The 21,555-nt window shown below is 40.2% G+C and overlaps 1 protein-coding gene across 8 annotated transcripts in view; it reads right to left on the minus strand.

The window, feature by feature from the left end:
- Nucleotides 1-21,555, minus strand: part of TASOR2 (transcription activation suppressor family member 2) — a 65,948-nt gene that overhangs the window by 14,622 nt on the left and 29,771 nt on the right. For 5 of the 8 annotated variants that reach the window (XM_019973286.2, XM_019973284.2, XM_019973283.2 and 2 more), the window contains 11 exons: nt 19,311-19,448; nt 19,038-19,168; nt 18,938-18,957; nt 18,735-18,834; nt 10,635-10,735; nt 9,651-9,754; nt 8,610-8,682; nt 8,452-8,517; nt 6,195-6,914; nt 2,127-2,369; nt 1,052-1,240 (listed from right to left, as the gene is read on the minus strand). In XM_019973286.2, coding sequence (XP_019828845.1) covers nt 1,052-1,240; nt 2,127-2,369; nt 6,195-6,914; nt 8,452-8,517; nt 8,610-8,682; nt 9,651-9,754; nt 10,635-10,735; nt 18,735-18,834; nt 18,938-18,957; nt 19,038-19,168; nt 19,311-19,448 — 1,885 coding nt within the window. Of the gene's footprint in view, nt 1-1,051; nt 1,241-2,126; nt 2,370-6,194; nt 6,915-8,451; nt 8,518-8,609; nt 8,683-9,650; nt 9,755-10,634; nt 10,736-11,793; nt 11,896-18,734; nt 18,835-18,937; nt 18,958-19,037; nt 19,169-19,310; nt 19,449-21,555 lie in introns of those variants that run through there. The other 3 variants (XM_019973287.2, XM_019973288.2, XM_070801093.1) reach the window with 3 other exon arrangements.

Here is a 21,555-nt window from a genome sequence, read left to right on the forward strand (position 1 = left end):
TTTTAATAAATACGTGTCATTTCAGGTAACAGAGAAGGCACTGGCAACCACTCCAGTACTCTTGCCTGGAAAATCCCATGGACGGAAGGCTGTAGTCCATGGGGTCGCTAAGAGTCATGTCACTTTCCCTTTTCCCTTTCATGCACTGGAGAAGGAAATGGCAACCCACTCCAGTGTTCTTGCCTGGAGAATCCCAGGGACGGGGGAGCCTGGTGGGCTGCCGTCTATGGGGTCGCACAGAGTCGGACACGACTGAAGCGACTTAGCAGCAGCATTTCAAGTAAATCACTTAAGTACTGACTTGTTAGAGGTTTTCAATTCATTAAAAATACAATACTGTTTATCTCTTTTAAGAAATATAGATAAGAAGATGCCAAATGAATTATAAAAATAGAGATTTCAATAAATAAAAACTATATTGAAAACTTTAAAAAGGACAGAAAACTATTCGTTTCAGTAACAAAATGACTGAGCCTTCTTAAACTCTAATATTTCAAGTAAAAGAAATGAAGCAGATTAAGACATAAAAGAAAAATTAAGACATTATTTAAAAGGTGGTAATCTTACAGTTTTAACTTGGAATATGGCTGCACAATGTATACAGACATTTGCAATATAAGTCAGCCTTTTCCTGAATGCATATTGTGAAAACTTTGCATTTTCTGCCAATGACATCATATACCTCCTCCCACTAATGGACTAGCCTGCAAGTATCTGGAGGCCAGTTCAGCACAAGGAATTCTAATGACATGGCAAAGAATACAATGCATTACGTATGTGTCTATGCTCATCCTGTTTACAAACTAATTGGAAAGACAGGACCAAGTCACACTAGATAACTGGAAGAGTATGAATGCAATTCTTTAATGTTCTCAAAAGCCCAAAAGGAACTGAAAGAACGGAGAGATGAGTGCAGATCAGAGCCCCAGAAAACACCTCCATGTGACTGAGCTGAGCACAGGTGACGCACAGCAGTGACCCCAGGTGCGGAGTGTGGGAGCCCGGCACAGGGAAACGGCAAGGGAGAGACGTGGAGCCCTGGGGAGACTACCTTGTGACCGCCTGGGGCGACAAGCAGACTCTCTATAGGCTGTACAGTGATGAGATTTCAGAACATCTTCAGTCATAAACAACTTTGAACAAACTGAGGAAAGGGACTTCCCTATAGGTCCAGTGGTTAAGACTCCGTGCCTCCAATGTGGGGGGCATGGGTTTTGCTGCAGTGAGGTGCACTTGAAAACTAAAAGAAAAAAAAGAGGAAAGAAAAAACCAAGCTCATCGGTAATACCATCACATCAACAAAAGTTTCTTTCCCTGAATTCCACCTAAGATTTTTTTAAAAATCTAAAGAGAGATAAGAGAGAAAGCAGAATCATGAGATTAGACAGAAAACTGATAGGATTACAAAGGTATGAGGAAATGAAGGTTTTTCTAAACAAGAAACAGCACCATGTAGCACAAGAGACTCAAAACTGAAGACCCTGTAAATGGTGCAGGTCTTGCCAAGTGGTGGGGGCTGCACTGCACTCAGAGAACGTGGGCACGAGATCGGTGTGAGCGAGGAGAAGAGCCAAGGCCACGGTGATTGAGAACTTTCCAGTGATGAGGAGCTTCCAGCAGGTGGAACACAGAAGCTCTCATAAAGAGATTCCGTTATCCTCTTCCACAAATGCAGAACTAAATAAATTTAATGCCTTTTAAGACCAAATACAGCATTCTGGATTCCTGACTGCTTTGAACCACCTCTTTACAGTTCCCTCTGGGCAGACTTATAACCGTCTCCTTTTTATAACTGATTATGGTCCAGGAAAGTACTGCCATATGCTATTGCTTGTGAATTTAGTCACTTAAAAAGACCATTTATACTTTAACTCTGGTAAACTGTTCCTGTTCAGGCTTTCTGGAAACTGAAAAGTAGGTTTTACTTAGTAAAGGCAAGAATCTTCACACTTTCCTAATTTATTCACAATAGGAAACCAAGTTACTCGTCCTGTCAGAGTCTGAACTACAGAAGACAGCAAGGACCTAACAGACTTCAGCTGATCTCATACTAGTCAATATACTATCTTGCAATCTTGATTAGTCTGTATTGTGGTGCTGAAATATATAGGAAGTGTGTTTCTTACCAGGTTGTGGCTGTTTTCTGAGTCTTGGATTCTGATTGCCTTTTACTATATTTACCCTCTGTTTCTGTGGAGGTTTCTTCATGGGTGGCTTAGCCGTTGGAACAGGTGTGTCTGGAGAGGTCGCTCGTCTCCTTGCCCTTTTAGCATTCGTTGCCACTGGAACATCTTTAGAACTAGGAGCTTCTTGGGCTTTCCTACCCAGTTTGGGTATCTGTACAAACTGTGTAGTCAGCACCTCAGCACCTTATGCAGAAAAGACACCATTTTTTAAGGGGTGGGGGCTCACATATTTATCAGCATAGCTTTCTCCTTTGATTTCTTTTGTTGTGTGGGGAATAACTTTAGTAATGGGGAATAAAATATAAAATTTGGGATAGTTCATTAACAATTTTTTTTTAAACAAAGCAAGAGTTAAAAACCTCTCACATAAGTATAAAAATATGAACTTGTTAAGTCTGGTCTATCTATCCAGATTAGAAGAAAATATCAGAGTAGTAACTTTATAAAAATAAAACAACAATTAAAGAAAAAATTCCATAATCTTTGCTGACTGATGTAACAGGTAAGGCTGAATATTCTAGTTCACAGCACTGGGACAAATAATTCAATTTACCCAAAAGCGACAGAGGTCCCATGAAGTGACGTGGTTGAAACCGTAAGCACACTGCAGAGATGAGACTGCAGATTCACAAAGACCTTACATGTTTTTCTTCACTACACCTAAATATTAATACCAAAGCCTTAACACCCGCCTGAAAAAAATCACCTCTTAAGAGAAGATGCAGGAAGGTACACTGAAAAAAATCCTCAACCTACTCCCCTTATGGCAGAAAGTGAAGAAAAACTAAAAAGCCTCTTGATGAAAGCAAAAGAGGAGAGTGAAAAAGTTGGCTTAAAACTGAACATTCAGAAAAGTAAGATCGTGGCATCCGGTCCCATCACTTCATGGCAAATAAATGGGGAAACAATGGAAACACTGAGAGACTTTATTTTTTTGGGCTCCCAAACCACTGCAGATGGTGACTGCAGTCATGAAATTAAAAAACGCTTGCTCCTTGGAAGAAAAGCTATGGTTTTTCCAGTATTCGTGTAAGGATGTGAGAGTTGGACTATAAAGAAAGCTGAGCGCTGAAGAATTGATGCTTTTGAACTGTGGTGTAGAAGAAGAATTGAGAGTCCTTTGGACTGCAAGGACATCCAACCAGTCCATCCTAAAGGAAATCATCCCTGAATATTCATTGGAAGGACTGAAGCTGAAGCTCCAATACTTTGGTGGCCACCTGATGTGAAGAACTGAATCATTGGAAAAGACCCTGATGCTGGGAAAGATTGAAGGTGGGAGGAGAAGGGACGACAGAGGATGAGACAGTTGGATGGCATCAATGACTCAATGGATATAAGTTTAAGTAAGCTCCAGGAGTTGGTGATGGACAGGGAAGCCTGGCGTGTTACAGTCCATGGGGTTGCAAAGAGTCGGACACAACTGAGCAACTGAACTGAACTGAACTTACAAAATGCTCAGCTTTACTTCTCAGGGAAAGAGCTAAAGGTGGAGGGAGATGAGAAAAAAACTATTAATGACCTGCTTGTATCACACATAGCAAGTGTTTCAATGCTTTAAGAGTTGAAAAAAATGTTAATAAATGTTCCCTGTGAAAACTGTTTTCCACATTGTTTCCTGTGAAAACTATTTTCCATACTGACTATATAAAATTATCATACCTGTGAATGTTTGTAAACATTTTAAATTCACATCATATAGAAAATACTATTTCTAATTGCAAACAGAAAAATGATACTAAACAGTGTAAGAATGTGATGGTTATTAGTGAAATATAAAAAAGAGACCAATTTCATTTTATGTTTTTGAAAATCAGAGGAATAAGTGGTTTTTTAAAAAGCTTTTAGGGCTCTCTTAATGTTGGACATTTCCCTGGGTTTAATTATTTTCTTCCCTACTAAACTAATAAAGGCAACAGAGCAGCATAGTTTTGTTTGTTCCAGAATAAGACTTCTGATTCTACATCAGTTACAATTTTTAAACATTTTGCCATTAAAAAAGGCAAAATATAAATCAAACAGGAAAATGAAAGTGAAACTGAAAGTCACTCAATCATGTCCGACTTTTTGTGACCCCATGGACTATACAGTCCATGGAATTCTCCAGGCCAGAATACTGGAGTGGGTAGCCTTTCCTTTCTCCAGGGGATCTTCCCAACCCAGGGATCTAACCCAGGTCTCCTGCATAAAAGTGGAAAATGATTAATACTAAATTGAGAAGAGAAAGGAAACAAGATAAGATGATCAAGACGAGGGGACATGTAAGATCTGCACAGGCAGGAAGTGAACACCTCTCATGACCCAGGTCCTGGGAAGAAAAGGGGAAACATGACCCTGCAGGGACCACCCTGCTTATCTGCATCACTCAACAGCATGTTTCTCAAACTGCGCACAATAATCCATGGGTGGACTGTCAAATAAACCTAGTGGGCTGCAACCAGAATTCTTTATTAAATGAAACAGGATATATCAGATTATACTGCACAAAGTTAGGGTAAATGTTTTCTGAAATTTCTGTTTCAGTATGTATGCATTTGTGTATACTGGACTAAAACATAAAACACATTTCTTACAGTGGATGAAATTTAAAATGTTTTGAGAAATAGTGACAACATATATGTTGAATTACAGATAATATATTTAATACCTTTAAGTAAATTCATATAGAGAAGAAAGCCAATATGGCCTGGAATGTGTGCGGGAAAGTGTGTGTCTGCTTCATGCTGCCCTTCTTTCCACCACCTTCCTAAACACACACACCATTTCTCAAACTATAATTGGTCAGAAATAACTATTTGTTAAACCAAAGGGTAAAATCTTAATTATCTAGGATCCTGGGGGATCCACACATCTCCAGTATTTCTTCTTTAGGCATCAAGTGTTAAATTCACAACATGACAGACAAGGCCAGCTAAGACACATGCTCATAAGCAGCCTCCCGCTTTGCCTGCGATCAAGTACAGAGATGATGGGGAAATGCCTAAGGGGCTCTGGCCACAGTCTGCTCGCCCTTCTCAAAGAGAACATGGAGCGTAAGTTCCCTCAGTTCAGTCACTCACTCGTGTCTGACTCTTTGCAACCCCATGGACTGCAGCACGCTAGGACTCCCTGTCCGTCACCAACTCCCGGAGCTTACTCAAACTCATGTCCATTGAGTCGGTGATGCCATCCAACCATCTCATCCTCTGTCATCCCCTTCTCCTCCCACCTTCAATCTTTCCCAGCATCAGAGTCTTTTCCAATGAGTCAGTTCTTTCCATTAGGTGGCCAAAGTACTGGAGTTTCAGCTTTGGCATCAGTCCTTCCAATGAATATTCAGGACTAATTTCCTTTAAGTTCTCTATTTTTAAACAAATACACTACACATATCTGAGGGGGCTCTAAGCCAGAGTTGTGCTGTCTGCTGTGCTCTGCTGGCTAAAGTGCACTTGACTGACACTACATGGCTCTGGATGCGGGCTCCTACTCAGTTTTCAGGGACAACAAAACCACTTGTGAACTGTTTCTTTACATACGTCTCCAGGCCACTGGACACTGGTTTCAGTAGGTCCGTACCAGACAGCAGGTCCAGGTGACCACCTTTAGAACACATCAAGGGTTAGAACTCTGCCCCAGGGTGCTCTAGTTGTGGAGGCCCAGGTGGACCCTCTTTAGATGTGCTCAGGCCGTCACTCAAAACTTTCTACCAGTTGCTCTTAGTGTGCCTGATGTTAGGAGATCCTATCCAATCTGTCCCAGGGCAGTTCAGAAACTGAAAGACCTTATTTCTTAGAAAGATAAGTAAATAACTAAGTGGCAACTGGAGCAGTTTTACAAGTGAATAAGGGCTTCTGGTGGGCAGGCTTTTGTCCTGTTGACTTTCACCTGTCACCTCGATCAGTGCTCCCCAGCTCTAGTGTGCATACAAGCCATCGGGAAAGAACACCTCACAGATGCCACCAAGCTATGGTCCAGGACTGTCACACAGGGTGGGGACATAACGTTTGAAAACCCACATGATGGGCTTACCTCTTTTTCTCCTCTGAGGAAACTGTCCTTTGACTAGCTTGAGAGTCGTGGAAGAGGTGGGACCCTTGTTTTCTCTAGCAGGAGTCCTTTTGGGGAAGGGTCGGTACAAGCTCACCCTTTTACTCTGTACCATGGGCAGCTTGCTTGCCTTTCTCTTGGGCTGCACTCTCAGATTTGGTGCTAGGCTCAGTGGGACCAGAGCTCCCTGTCTTGCTTGAAACACATCTTCAGAGTTATTTCCAGTTTCTGTATCTTTTCTTCCTTCTGCCTCTGAGTTGTGAAATTCAGGATCTGGAGTCATCACTAAAGAAAAGCCTGCATCGCATATCCCATCTGAAATAGAAGGAGACTGAGGACGCTCTGCCAATAGACCTAACACAGTAGACACTCCCAAAATGTACCCGCTCGCATTTGAAAAGTAAGACTTCAGCTGAGTTAAAGACTGTAAAGGGCACTTTTCAGCTGGAGGAGTCAAGTCAAAACCACTGGACACTTGGCCAGAGAAGCCAGTTTCTTTAAATCCGTCCTGGGAAGCAGCAGTCAGTGGAGGGCTTTTGTTCACCTTGGACAAGTCTTGGAAATTATGCTTTACTAATGTGTTTAGAGAGATTCCTTTTTCAGAAAATGATTTCTTTGCTTCTAGCAGGGCACAATTGAGGGCAGGCAAAACGGGCACCACCTTCAATGAGATGTTGTCTTCAACTTTCAAGTCTGTAAGACCTAAAATATATATGCATGTATTAAAAACCTGAACTTTTTTTTTTTCCAAAAATCATGCAGGAAAAAAAATGCTTTATATTACAAAATTATAGGATGGTTAAATATAATGAGTGTTTCAAACGGTAATCTAAATAGCGATTAATAGAAGGCTTATGAATGCACTTAATGAACATATATATGAAAATACATACAGAATCAAAACAGAGTCATTCAGGAGGGATGACAAGGTGAGAATTAAGAAGGCAGGCCTGCCTCCAGCTTCGAAAAATAGCACTGGCTCTTAGAGTTGGCAGAGTTGCTTTTCTGTTCTTATCTGTACCTTATATGACCTACTTCAAACTCTCTTAACAAGGTATTCAAAGGTGAAAACGTCCTTTGGTTCGCATTTTGACTTTCCTTTTTCTTCTAGCTTTATTGAGATATAACTGAAATACGGCACTGTGTACATTCAGAATTTACAGCATAATGATTTGACTTACATACATCATTAAACAGTTACCTCAGTAAGTCTAGTGAACAACCATCATACCATATAGATACAAAATTAAAGAAATAAAGTTTTTTTCCTTGTGATGGGAACCAACTGAACTCAAACAAAGTAAACCCCTAAGTAACCCTCAAGTTAATACTATGTAACTAGACTGACTGGAAAATCCCATGGACGGAGGTGCCTGGTAGGCTGCAGTCCATGGGGTCTCTAAGAGTCGGACACGACTGAGCGACTTTACTTTCACTTTTCACTTTCCTGCATTGGAGAAGGAAATGGCAACCCACTCCAGTGTTCTTGCCTGGAGAATCCCAGGGATGGGGGAGCCTGGTGGGGTGCTGTCTACGGGGTCGCACAGTGTCGGACACGACTGAAGCGACATAGCAGCAGCAGCAGCAGCAGCAGCAGACTGACTAGTCTGTGTTCCTCAATGAAGGAAGAGTGGTAATGGACTCATTAAAGTGATAATCAGGCTTACACCTGACAGCTCTGCGTCAGAGGCTAGACCATGCTTATTCTCCAGTTTTATTCATTATCTCCCCTGACCAGAGCCTTTCTGGACTTTGTTTCCTAACTACCCTCTGAAATTCTAATACCACCGATCTACTGTATATCTATTTATACTAGATAAATAGATGAGTAATACTTTTTGCCCCTAATAGACAATTCCTGGTCCTGGGGAAGGAGACAAGCAGTCCAGATAAAGGCAAGTGCTTCTGTGAAGACCTTAAGTCCTACTGACGGGGAGACTTTGATGAAACTACTTCCTGGCTATTGCTCTTCAAGAACAAATGAATCCAGTTTTGGACACGCTGAATGTGAAGAATATCTGAGACACCTAAGTGGAAAGAGATGTCAATAGGCAGGTGGATACTGAGTGGGAATAGACAAGCAAGGATAAGCCTGCAGAAATGAAGGACTGACCAGGCAGAGTAAAGGGGGAAAGTTATTTCAGAGAAGCAAACAGTTGCCAGAGTCATGTGCTGCTGGGGGTTTAAGATGAGGACTGAAACGTGGCCCACAGCTGTCATGGACTGCCTGTGCCCTTACCTGCTGCTGGTGGAGGTGAGTGGAATAAATGCAACCCGTGTAGACCTGTCTGCTCCTCTCTAAAACCTACACATAATGAGAATCAGAAGAAAATCAGGTTGCTGATTTGATACTAGTAAACATATTGGAAAACATTTTTTCAAAAAAGTGGTCCTTACCTGTTTCGTACATTAAGGCTGATGACGTAAGTAAAATGAAAAATTCTCGATCTTCTAAGCATTTGATGATTGCCTTAAACATAAAAAAGCAAGAAAGAAGATTCAATTTCCTTCTCCTTCTACCACATTCTTCAGTGATTTTTAACCTTATGAAAAGTTAAGGAAAAAGATTCTTGAAATGTTAGTATTTATGGGAAGCAGAACAATTTTGTCCCCTAGTATCAGAAATTTCAAGTCCCTTACTGCTCAAATAATCTTTGCTTTGTTAGGGCTACATATAATAAATAACTGGAATATCAAGGGTTAGTTTTTGGATAGTGTTCAACTATGTAACAAATCAATCAGAAACTTTTCTCATTGTCATGTTTGACATTTGCTGTGTAAGTATCTGCTCTGTTTCCCTTTAGCCACTACAAATTCAAGGTCAATCAGACCTATGATTAACATCAATAAGCTCAAGTTAACACAAAACATATCACAGAATCCTGGAACTAGAAAAACTGAAGATATCATCCATTAAAGGAATCCTTTCCACAGCATACTAGGAGACGGGGACAGGGAGGCCTGGTGTGCTGCGATTCACGGGGTCGTGAAGAGTCGGACACGACTGAGCGACTGAACTGAATAACAGGCAATAACATCATTAGGTCCCTGGTAATAAGAAATGCAGACAGAAAATGCAGCTCTTCTTTCCCATTATTCACCATTTCAAAAGCCTATATACATATAACAAAGACAAAATCCTATGTTCATATAATAATCATTGAGTTAAAAAACAAAGAATAAAACATACCACTTCATGAAGAGATAAAATACTGTATTTCAAAAATTGACAGGTCATAAGCCTACAAATCTGATAAATTAATAAATCATTCACTAACAACTCAAGTATGAAAAAAAGACTTCTAATTCTTTACTAGAATGCTACCCATAGGAACCATCACTATGGTGCGTCTCCATATGTTTCTCCCACAGTCCCTGTGTATCAAGTTCTCAATTTCAGGGAAAATAATAATTATATGTTAAATGGATGACTCTTACCAACTGTTCCCTTTTAATGGATTCTATTAGTTTATCTACTTTCTCCCCCCGTTTGTTTGAGAGCTCCACCTCATACATATTGAAGCACATGTCTTGGCAACAGACTGTGGAAAAAAATCAGAAACACAGAACATTTCTTATTTTTAAATACTATGATGCTTTTTTTTTTTTTTTTACAACCGGTTTATTCATTTTATATTTTAAAAGAAGAAATAGGAATACTATTCAAAAAACATGGATCATTCAATGTTCTTGGTTATAAAACCCCTTAATAAAAAGTTACTGTATACAGTATTTAAAAACAATGCTTTTATTTATACTACACTAATATAAAGTTAACAAGACAAATAAATATATATAAATAAAAACATCAATGTTGCCATGAATTAATCTAAATGACTAAGAACTTTCCTTCTCATGTTTTCTGCTTTATTTCATTTTAAAGTACAGGTGACCCTTGAATGCCTCTCCCTCAACCCCCTGTGCAGTCAGTATTTCCAATATATGATTACCCTGGGTAATTATGATTCCACATCCAAGGACTGGGTGGTACTGTAATATGCACTACTGAAAAAAAACTGCTTATAAGTAGACTTAAGCAATTCAAATCTGTGTTGTTCCAGAGTCAGTGGTAAATAAATAAAAACAACCACAAAACCTCTGTTCTCCTTGAAAGTAATGATTACGAGTTTCCAACTGTTTGTAAGCGTATCTCTGCTTAATTCCCTCAGTATTCTATATTAAAGCTAGTCTCTGCCATATTAAATGAAACTACCATTCATCACTTTGAGCTGGCCTCCCAGGAACTGAATCACATGGTTACTCTATCCCTTTCACAAAAGACCCTTTTAAGAATCACTTAAGGGAAAAACAGAAGTAAGGAGGGAGAGAAAGTGTGTGTGCACGCATGTGTGTGTATGAGAGAGTGGAAAACAACTGGAACAAAGCTCAGGACACGCAGTGTACCATGACATCTGAACAGACCTTTGTGCTCCATGTAATTCTGTTTTTTAAAAGCAGCTTCTGGTAGTCTCTCTTTCAAAGATGACACTTTCATTACATACTTAAAATCTAGTTCATGTGGTCTAAAAAACAAAACAATATCATGTAATGTAATAAACACTAAAACTAGAGCTTCAAAATTTCGATTTTCTAATATAAATGAAAACAAAACTATTAAAATCACAAAAATTTTTAAATCTATAAACTCTAAATCAAATAATGTATATATTCATAAATACTAGAGATTTTTGGGTATATGACCTTATAAATTGGCTTCCCCGGTGGCTCAGACAATAAAAATCTGCCTGCAACGCAGGAGATCCCTGGGTCAGGAAGATACCCTGAAGAAGGGAATGGCAATCCACTCCAGTACTCTTGCCTGGAGAATCCTATGCACCAAGAAGCCTGGCAGGCTATAGTCCACGGGGTCACGAAGAGTCAGGCATGACAAGACTATCCATGGGGTCACAAAGAGTCATGCATGACTGAGGACTAACACCTCATAAACCATGGTTTGCAAATATGTTCACATTAACTGAATGCATGCATTTTCGTTATAACCAAAATATCCATAAGTGTGGAATAATTATGTATTCTGGAATGGAATGAGAATCTTCTAGAAATTATACCACATAAGAGTTGAAAGCTTTCGACAATACAGGACTGCCTACCATGCAGGGCCACATAAAGAACCACATCTAGACTAGCACCATTTCCTTCTTTAAAACTTAGTTAGAAATACTTGTACACTTACGGATACCTCCTTTTCCCCCTAAATACTTCTCTGTGTGCACTTTTAAGAAAAACATTTCCTTCTATAACCACACACACACACACAAAAGATATACCCATCTGAATGCAGAGATCCAAAGAATAGCAAGGAGAGATAAGAAGGCCTTCCTAAGTGATCAATGCAAAGAAATAGAGGTAAACAATAGAATGGGAACGACTAGAGATCTTTTCTAGAAAATCAGAGATACCAAGGGAACATTTCATGCAAAGATGGGCACATTAAAGGACAGAAATGGTATGGACCTAACAGAAGCAGAAAATATTAAGAAGGCATGGCACTAATACACAGAAGAACTATACAAAAAAATATCTTAATGACCCAGATAACCATGAGGGTTTGATCACTCACCTGGAGCCAGACATCCTGGAGTGCGAAGTCAAGTAGGCCTTAGGAAGCATCACTAGGAACAAAGCTAGTGGAGGTGATGGAATCCCAGCTGAGTTATTTCAAATCCTAAAAGATGATGCTGCACTCAATATGCCAGCAAATTTGGAAAACTTCAGCAGTGGCCACAAGACCAGGAAACGTCAGATTTCATTCCAATCCCAAAGAAAGGCAATGCCAGAGAATGCTCAAACTACCGCACAATCACACTCATCTCACACGCTAGCAAGTAATGCTCAAAATTCTCCAAGTGAGATTGGTATGTGAATCATTCAATAGTATGTGAACTGAGAAGTTCCAAATGTTCAAGTTGGATTTAAAAAAGGCAGAGGAACCAGAGAACAAATTGCCAACATCCGTTGCATCATTGAAAAGCAAGAGAGTTTCAGAAAAACATCTATTTCTGCTTTATTGACTATGCCAAAGCCTTTGACTGTGTGGAACACAACAAACTGTGGAAAATTCTTAAAGAGCTGGGAATACCAGACCACCTTACCTGCCTCCTGAGAAATCTGTATGCAGGTCAAGAAGCAACAGTTAGAACTGGACAAGGAACAATAGACTGGTTCCAAATTGGGAAAGGAGTACGTCAAGGCTGTATATTGTCACCCTGCTTATTTAACTTATATGCAGTGTTCATCATGCAAAATGCCAGGATGAATGAATCCCAAGCTGAAATCAAGACTGCCGGGAGAAATATCAATAACCTCAGATACACAGATGACACCACCCTTATGGCAGAAAGCAAAGAAGAACTAAAGAGCCTCTTGATGAAAGTGAAAGAGGAGAGTGAAAAAGTTGTCTTAAAACTTGACATTCAGAAAACTAAGATCATGGAATCTGGTCCCATCACTTCATGGCAAATAGACGGGGAAACAATGTCAGACTTTATTTTTTTGGGCTCCAAAATCACTGCAGATGTTGACTGCAGCCATGAAATTAAAAGATGCTTGCTCCTTGGAAGAAAAGCTATGACCAACCTAGACAACATATTAAAAAGCAGAGATATTACTTAGCCAACAAAGGTCCATCAAGTATGGTTTTTCCAGTAGTCATGTATGGATGTGAGAGTTGGACTATAAAGAAAGCTGAGCACCACCGAAAATTGATGCTTTTGAATTATGGTGCTGGAGAAGACTGTTGGGAATCCCTTGGACTGCAAAGAGATCCAACTAGTCCATCCTAAAGGAAATCAGTCCTGAATATTCATTGGAAGGACTGAAGCTGAAGCTCCAATATTTTGGCCACCTGATGCGAAGAACTTATTTACTGGGCAAGACCCTGATGCTGGGAAAGACTGAAGGCGGAGGGAGAAGGGGACAACAGAGGATGAGATGGTTGGGTGGCATCACCGACTCAATGGACCAGCTCTGGGAGTTGGTAATGGACAGGGAAGCCTTGCGTGCTGTAGTCCATGGAGTCGTGAAGAGTCAGACACGACTGAGCGATTGAACTGACTGAACTGATATAACCACAAAACAATTAGCAAACTCAAGACATCAACGATACAGTACAGTTCTTTAATCTACAGCACTCACTAAGGTACCTGGTAACAAGAGAAGGCACTGCTTTTTTCTGGTTCAGAATCCAATCCAGCATGACACACGACACTTATGTCTCTCTCATCTCCTTCAACCTGCAACAGTCTTCATCTTCACTGACCTTGATATTTCTGAATAATACAGGCCATTTACTTTGCAGACTATCCCTCAATCTGGGCATGTCTGATGTTTCCTCCTGATTAGACTGGCAGGAACACCACAGACATGATATCGTGTTATTCTCTGTGCATCATGTCATTCTCTGTGCGTCATGTCAGGAAGCTCCTGATGTTTATTTCTTTCCTGGTGATGTTACCTTATCCACTGAGTTAAAATGCGCCCGAGGTCAGGGGCAGCAGCCGAGAGGAGCAACCCCACGTCCAAGGAGCGGTGGCTGCGCAGGTGCAGGAGGGCTGAGAGGAGCTACTCCACGTTCAAGGTCAGGAGGGGCAGCCGTGAGGAGATACCCCACGTCCAAGGTAAGAGAAACCCAAGTAAGATGGTAGGTGTTGCAAGAGGGCATCAGAGGGCAGACATACTCAAACCATAATCACAGAAAACTAGTCAATCTGATCACACAGACCACAGCCTAACTCAATGAAACTAAGCCATGCCCTGTGGGGCCACCCAAGACGGACGGGTCTTGGTGGAACGGTCTGACAGAATGTGGTCCACTGGAGAAGGGAATGGCAAACCACTTCAGTATTCTTGCCTTGAGAACCCCATGAACAGTATGAAAAGGCAAAATGGTAGGATACTGAAAGAGGAACTCCCCAGGTCAGTAGGTGCCCAATATGCTACTGGAGATCAGTGGAGAAATAACTCCAGAAAGAGTGAAGGGATGGAGCCAAAGCAAAAACAATACCCAGTTGTGGATGTGACTGGTGATAGAAGCAAAGTCTGATGCTGTAAAGAGCAATATTGCATAGGAACCTGGAATGTCAGGTCCATGAATCAAGGCAAATTGGAAGTGGTCAAACAGGAGATGGCAAGAGTGAACGTCAACATTCTAGGAATCAGCGAACTAAAATGGACTGGAATGGGTGAATTTAACTCAGATGACCATTATATCTACTACTGTGGGCAAGAATCCCTTAGAAGAAATGCAGTAGCCATCATAGTCAACAAGAGAGTCCGAAATGCAGTACTTGGATGCAATCTGAAAAATGACAGAACGATCTCTGTTCATTTCCAAGGCAAACCATTCAATATCACAGTAAACCAAGCTTATGCTCCAACCAGTAATGCTGAAGAAGCTGAAGTTGAATGGTTCTATGAAGACCTACAAGACATTTTAGAACTAACATGCAAAAAACAGATGTCCTTTTCATCATAGGGGACTGGAATGCAAAAGTAGGAAGTCAAGAAACACCTGGAGTAACAGGCAAATTTGGCCTTGGAATATGGAATGAAGCAGGGCAAAGACTAATAGAGTTTTGCCAAGAAAATGCACTGGTCACAGCAAACACCCTCTTCCAACAACACAAGAGAATACACGTGGACATCACCAGATGGTCAACACCGAAATCAAATTGATTATATTCTTTGCAGCCAAAGATGGAGAAGCTCTTTACAGTCAGCAGAAACAAGACCGGGAGCTGACTGTGGCTCAGATCATGAACTCCTTATTGCCGAATTCAGACTGAAGAAAGTAGGGAAAACCACTAGACCATTCAGGTATGACCTAAATCAAATCCCTTATGATTATACAGTGGAAGTGAGAAATAGATTTAAGGGACTAGATCTGATACAGTGCCTGATGAACTATGGACCGAGGTTCGTGACATTGTACAGGAGACAAGGATCAAGACCATCCCCATGGAAAAGAAATGCAAAAAAGCAAAATGGCTGTCTGAGAAGGTCTTACAAATAGGTGTAAAAAGAAGAGAAGTGAAAAGCAAAGGAGAAAAGGAAAGATATTCCCACTTGAATGCAGAGTTCCAAAGAATAGCAAGGAGAGATAAGAAAGCCTTCCTTAGTGATCAATGCAAAGAAACAAAGCAAAACAATAGAATGGGAAAGACTAGAGATCTCTTCAAGAAAATTAGAGATAACACGGGAATATTTCATGCAAAGATGGGCACATTAAAGGACAGAAATGGTATGGACCTAACAGAAGCAGAAGATATTAAGAAAAGGTGGCAAGAATACACAGAAGACACAGAAGAATGGTACAAAAAAGATCCTCATGACCCAGATAATCACAATGGTGTGATCACTCACCTAGAGCCAGACATCCTGGAATGTAAAGTCAAGTGGGCCTTAGGAAGCATCACTAGGAACAAAACTAGTGAAGGTGATGGAATTCCAGTTGAGCTATTTCAAATCCTGAAAGATGATGCTGTGAAAGTGCTGCACTTAATATGCCAGCAGATTTGGAAAACTCAGCAGTGGTCACAGGACTAGAAAAGGTCAATTTTCATTCCAATCCCAAAGAAAGGCAATGCCAAAGAATGCTCAAACTACCACACAATTGCACTCATCTCACATGCTAGTAAAGTAATGCTCAAAATTCTCCAAGCCAGGCTTCAGCAATACATGAACCGTAAACTTCCAGATGTTCAAGCTGGTTTTAGAAAAGGCAGAGGAACCAGAGATCAAATTGCCAGCATCCGCTGGATCATCGAAAAAGCAAGAGAGTTTCAGAAAAACATCTATTTCTGCTTTATTGACTATGCCAAAGCCTTTAACTGTGTGGATCACAATAAACTGTGGAAAATTCTGGAAGAGATGGGAATACCAGACCAGCTGACCTGCCTCTTGAGAAACCTGTATGCAGGTCAGGAAGCAACAGTTAGAACTGGACATGGAACAACAGACTGGTTCCAAATAGGAAAAGGAGTACGTCAAGGCTGTATATTGTCACCCTGCTTATTTAACTTATATGCAGAGTACATCATGAGAAAAGCTGGGCTGGAAGAAGCACAAGCTGGAATCAAGATTGCCGGGAGAAATATCAATAACCTCAGATATGCAGATGACACCACCCTTATGGCAGAAAGTGAAGAGGAACTCAAAAGCCTCTTGCTGAAAGAGAAAGAGGAGAGTGAAAAGTTGGCTTAAAGCTCAACATTCAGAAAACTAAGATCAGGGCATCTGGTCCCATCACTTCATGGGAAATAGATGGGGAAACAGTGGAAACAGTGTGAGACTTTATTTTTTGGGGCTCCAAAATCACTGCAGATGGTGACTGCAGCCATGAAATTAAAAGACGCTTACTCCTTGGAAGGAAAGTTATGACCAACCTAGACAGCATATTAAAAAACAGAGATATTACTTTGCCAAGAAAGGTCTGTCTAGTCAAGGCTATGGTTTTTCCAGTGGTCATGTACAGATCTCAGAGTTGGACCGTGAAAAAAGCTCAGCGCTGAATAATTGATGCTTTTGAACTGTGGTGTTGGAGAAGACTCTTGAGAGTCCCTTGGACTGCAAGGTGATCCAACCAGTCTATTCTAAAGGATATCAGTCCTGGGTGTTCATTGGAAGGACTGATGCTAAAGCTGAAACTCCAAAACTTTGGCCACCTCATGCGAATAGCTGACTCAGTGGAAAACACCCTGATGCTGGGAGGGATTGAGGGCAGGAGGAGAAGGGGACGACAGAGTATGAGATGGCTGGATGGCATCACCGACTTGATGGACTTGAGTTTGAGTAGACTCCTGGAGTTGGTGATGGACAGGGCGGCCTGGCGTGCTGCGGTTCATAGGGTTGCAAAGAGTCGGACACGACTGAGCAACTGAACTGAACTGAACTGAGTTAAAATGCCACGTGCAGCTTCTTCTATTATAAGGTCTGTGTTTTTTCCTTTGTGAAATATGTAAATTCCATCAAACTTCCACCTACTTTATCAAGCCTCCATTGATCATTATGATGTTGCCAAAATGTGATTTCCTAATTTCATCACTCTTTCTACACTTACTGCTGCTGCTGCTAACTCGCTTGTCGTGTCCGACTCTGTGCAACCCTATAGACGGCAGCCTACCAGGCTCCCCTGTCCTTGGGATTCTCCAGGCAAGAACACTAGAGTGGCTTCTACACTTACTAGTTGTACTCTGTACAACTACTGAGCCTGTGTGCTGCAGCTCCTGAAGCCTGCACTCCTAAAGCCTGTGCTGCTGAACGAGAGAAGCCACCACTATGAGATGTCCCAGTACTGCAACTAGAGAGTAGCCCCCTGCTCACCATAACTAGAGAAAGTTGCACAAAGCAATGAAGGCTCATGCAATCTAAATAAACAAACAAACATAAAACTTCTAAAAAGAGCCAATAAAAAGAAAATTATTTCTAATAGAACACTTTCACTTTCTATTTCAGTTAAAGCATATCTAACTTTCAAGGGGTTTGGGGGCAAACTAAATAGATTAAACAAAGAAGTATCACAAGATACCCAGGGAAAAAATACTGTAATTCATTATCATATAAATACATGTAACAGCTCCTCTAATACTACCTTAGGAAAATCATGTGAAAATTAGATTCTGCATATCTTAATAAAAACTATAATAGAATTAAGTGGCTATAATCTGCATCTGTTATCTAGGCAAGTACAATTTGTTTCTCACAGAAAGTCAAACTTCTAGCATTAAGTAAATTAATTTAGCCTGAGAGTTTATTTTTCCACAAATGGATTAAGATGCTAAAAATTTTAAAGTGATTTATCAAAGTTTATAAAACTAAAAAGTAGGGACTTCACTTTGCCAACAAAGGTCCATATAGCCAAAGCTATGTTTTTTTTAGCAGTCATATATAGACGTGAGAGCTGGACCATAATGAAGGCTGAGCACCAAAGAACTGATGCTTTTCAACTACAGTGTTGGAGAAGACTCTTGAGACTTCCTTGGATAGCAAGGAGATCAAACCAGTCAATCCTCAAGGAAATCAACCCTGAATATTCATTGGAAGGACTGATGCTGAAGCTCCAATACTGTGGCCACCTGATATAAAGAGCCAACTCATTGGAAAAGACCCTGATGCTGGGAAAGATTGAGGGCAGGAGGAGAAGGGGACAATAGAGGATGAGATGGTTGGATGGAATCACTGACTCAATGGACGTGAGTCTGAGCAAATTCCAGGAGATAGTGAAGGACAGGGAAGCCTGGCTTGCTACAGTCCATGGGGTTACAGAGTCAGACACAGCTTAGCAACTGAGCAACAATAAAACTAACTTATTCCAAAGCAAAGGTCAGATTTAGATTTGAATTTAGGTCTCTTGTGTCACGGCCCTGTACTCTATACATCTCCTGAAGAATAACCTAAAACCAAGTATAGCTGGTATATTTCATACCAGTGCCAACAAGCAGGACCTCAAAATGAGAACTGAAAACTTAGAGAAGCATTAGTAAAGGGCATTAATTCAACACTTACAGTTGTTTTGGAACTGCTGTACCATAGGAAGACCAAAGAGTTATATCACACAGCAGACAGCCTTGTATAATTAATTTCCCTTTCCATGGAGAGATGAGAACTGTAAGAAATGAGGTTAAGAAAGAAACTGATTATTTTATTTTTGAACAAAACATTTACTTAAAGAAAAAACTAAAAAAAAAAACAATTAAATAATTTCTTACCATTTTCTCTGAGTTCAAGTCTGGGGGGGGAAAAAGAAGCATTTTTATAAGAGCAAAGAAAACAAATCCAGTAAAACAAAGTATGCACATAATTACTTACATGCTTTTATGATCATGGGCTGGTGCTGCCATCTTTTTAGGTTCCCTGTACTGAAAAGCTACAATCAGGTAAGGACAGATCTGTCTGGGTCGCTCAGTAACAGTGCTGCCTGAAAGTTCATAGAGGTAATACTGAAAGAAGAGAAGTATTATGAGGATAGCACTACAGAATTCCTCATGTATCAAGTTTATTTCAACCCTACCCAACCTCCAAATTTAACTCATTAGATTCAGAAAAGTATCTTGCAAATGATTTATTCCCAGGTGACTATACCTGACTCAGTTCAAAGGTGCGAAAATGACTTGTCTTGTGAGAAATCTTGTTAGTATTTGCAGCCACATGGCAATCATAGCCAGAAGATGGGCTAGTATAGTTAGCTGTATAATTCTCAGACACAAACTTGACTTTTCCCTAGAATGAAAATATTAAGACTAATCAAATATCTTCAAATAGGAACAATTTTACTCTAGGATTTATTTTAAAATAGTCTAAATAAAGATGGGGATGTGTTTTGACTAACAGTACACTGTGTTAAGAACTATGGCTCTTAAAAAATTATCTTAAGACCAACAATAGTTTTAATTATCCATGAACCCCATTACATTTGTATTTAGCCCTTCAAGTTTTTTGTTTTTTTCACAAACTCTGATATAATTTGGCATCTTTCTTAGGCAAACATCCACAGCTTTTTTCATAGTATTAAAGAAGTACACGAATTAGCCCAATTTAGGAGAACCATTCCTTTCAACTAGAGAAGGAAATGGCAACCCACTCCAGTATTCTTGCCTGGGAAATTTCATGGACAGAGGAGCCTGGTGGGTTATAGTCCATGGGGTCGCGAAGAGTTGGACACAATTGACTAACACTTTAACTTAACTTTATTTCTTTAAAAGAGAAATTACATAGTCCACCAAACAGACTCGCTATTCAATATATATTGAATATATATATTGAATATATTCAGACTATATCATAAAAGATGAAAAAAACTAAAATGTCAAAAGATGAGTTCCAAACTGAAGTATTAAATTATAAACTGTAAATTGCTGCTGCTGCTGCTAAGTCACTTCAATCGTGTCTGACTCTGTGCGACCCCATAGACAGCAGCCTACCAGGGTCCCCCGTCCCTGGGATTTTTCCAGGCAAAAACACGAGTGGGTTGCCATTTCCTTCTCTAATGCATGCAAATGAAAAGTGAAAGTGAAGTTGCTTAGTCATGTCCGACTCTTCGCGACCCCATGGACTGCAGCCCACCAGGCTCCTCCATCCATGGGATTTTTCCAGGCAAGAGTACTGGAGTGGGGTGCTACTGCCTTCTCTGTAAATTGTAAATTAGAGACCAAGATACTCCTTTCCAGCAGCACCCAGTAAACCAGCAAGGAACAAAAGCCCAGTAAAGCACTTCACAGGCCAATAGCCCTGATTACTCAACAGCTGACAATGTTTTTCACTATGGAATCTCTTCATTAAGGGGTACGTATCTCCCAGAAAAAGGAAAAAGAGAACTGTTGAGTTAGTTTATCATGCAATAAAAGGTCATACAATGATTTTAAAAGCTATCTTGAATAACATAATGACATAACATGAAAAAAATGAAAATTCACCAAACAGGTACCAAAATGAGGTACAAAATAATAGGCAACTTTTATTTTTATGTTTACAAGATGCACTATTTAAATATATATATATGCTTGCTGTTAAGGTCCCTCCTCTTCAGCACTTGGACCACCAAGGACAATACTCAGAAGACTAATCACATGAGTGGTGCTCCAGTGAGCAGTCAGAACCTGCATCGTCTCCCCATCAAACTGGGCAGGGCTGGCTTCTGAGCAGTGAAGTAAGGAGGACTGAGAGCACATAGCCAGAAACTCAAAACTAAACAGCAGGGTCCGCCAGACAGGGTAGGGGCGTGAAACCAATGGCGAGGCACAATCTGACATAAAAAACTTGATATCTGAACTGACAGGCATGTGGGCTGCAGCAGAACTACAGTACTTATCACAGAGCAGGAGAGGGAAATGTTAAAGGGGGAAGCAGCAGCTGGGAGCCAATAAATGCTACCTTCCCTTCAGTTCTTGGGGACAAATTTTGGAATATGGAGAACTCACACTCTTAAAAAATCAGTAGTGTTAGGTTTATAACCGAAGAACTTAGTAGGAATGCTAAAACAAAAGCACAAACAAAACAAGACCACAGAATATGTCCTCAAAGAATCCCCCGACCTCTAAAATTAGTTTTCCTACTATTTGAGTGAAAATGCTAATTGTGTGATTCACTTATACTGCATTATTTAAGGGAACTAAAAAATTTCTGAGATTATTAGTTATAGGTATCACATGAAGCTATGAACAAGATCTCAATGTTTTAGGATACAAAAATGCATAAAGATTTCTCATTTTGACAATTTAAACCAGAATGCTGCTTTCCAAATTCATCTCTTATAGCTGTATTATTTTGAAGCTTTAAGAAAAAAAATTCACAGATCATCTATTAAAATAGTAAAAAAAAAGCTTTATCC

The sequence above is a fragment of the Bos indicus genome, chromosome 13, assembly GCF_029378745.1.
Source record: "Bos indicus isolate NIAB-ARS_2022 breed Sahiwal x Tharparkar chromosome 13, NIAB-ARS_B.indTharparkar_mat_pri_1.0, whole genome shotgun sequence".
Taxonomy (NCBI): domain Eukaryota; kingdom Metazoa; phylum Chordata; class Mammalia; order Artiodactyla; family Bovidae; genus Bos; species Bos indicus.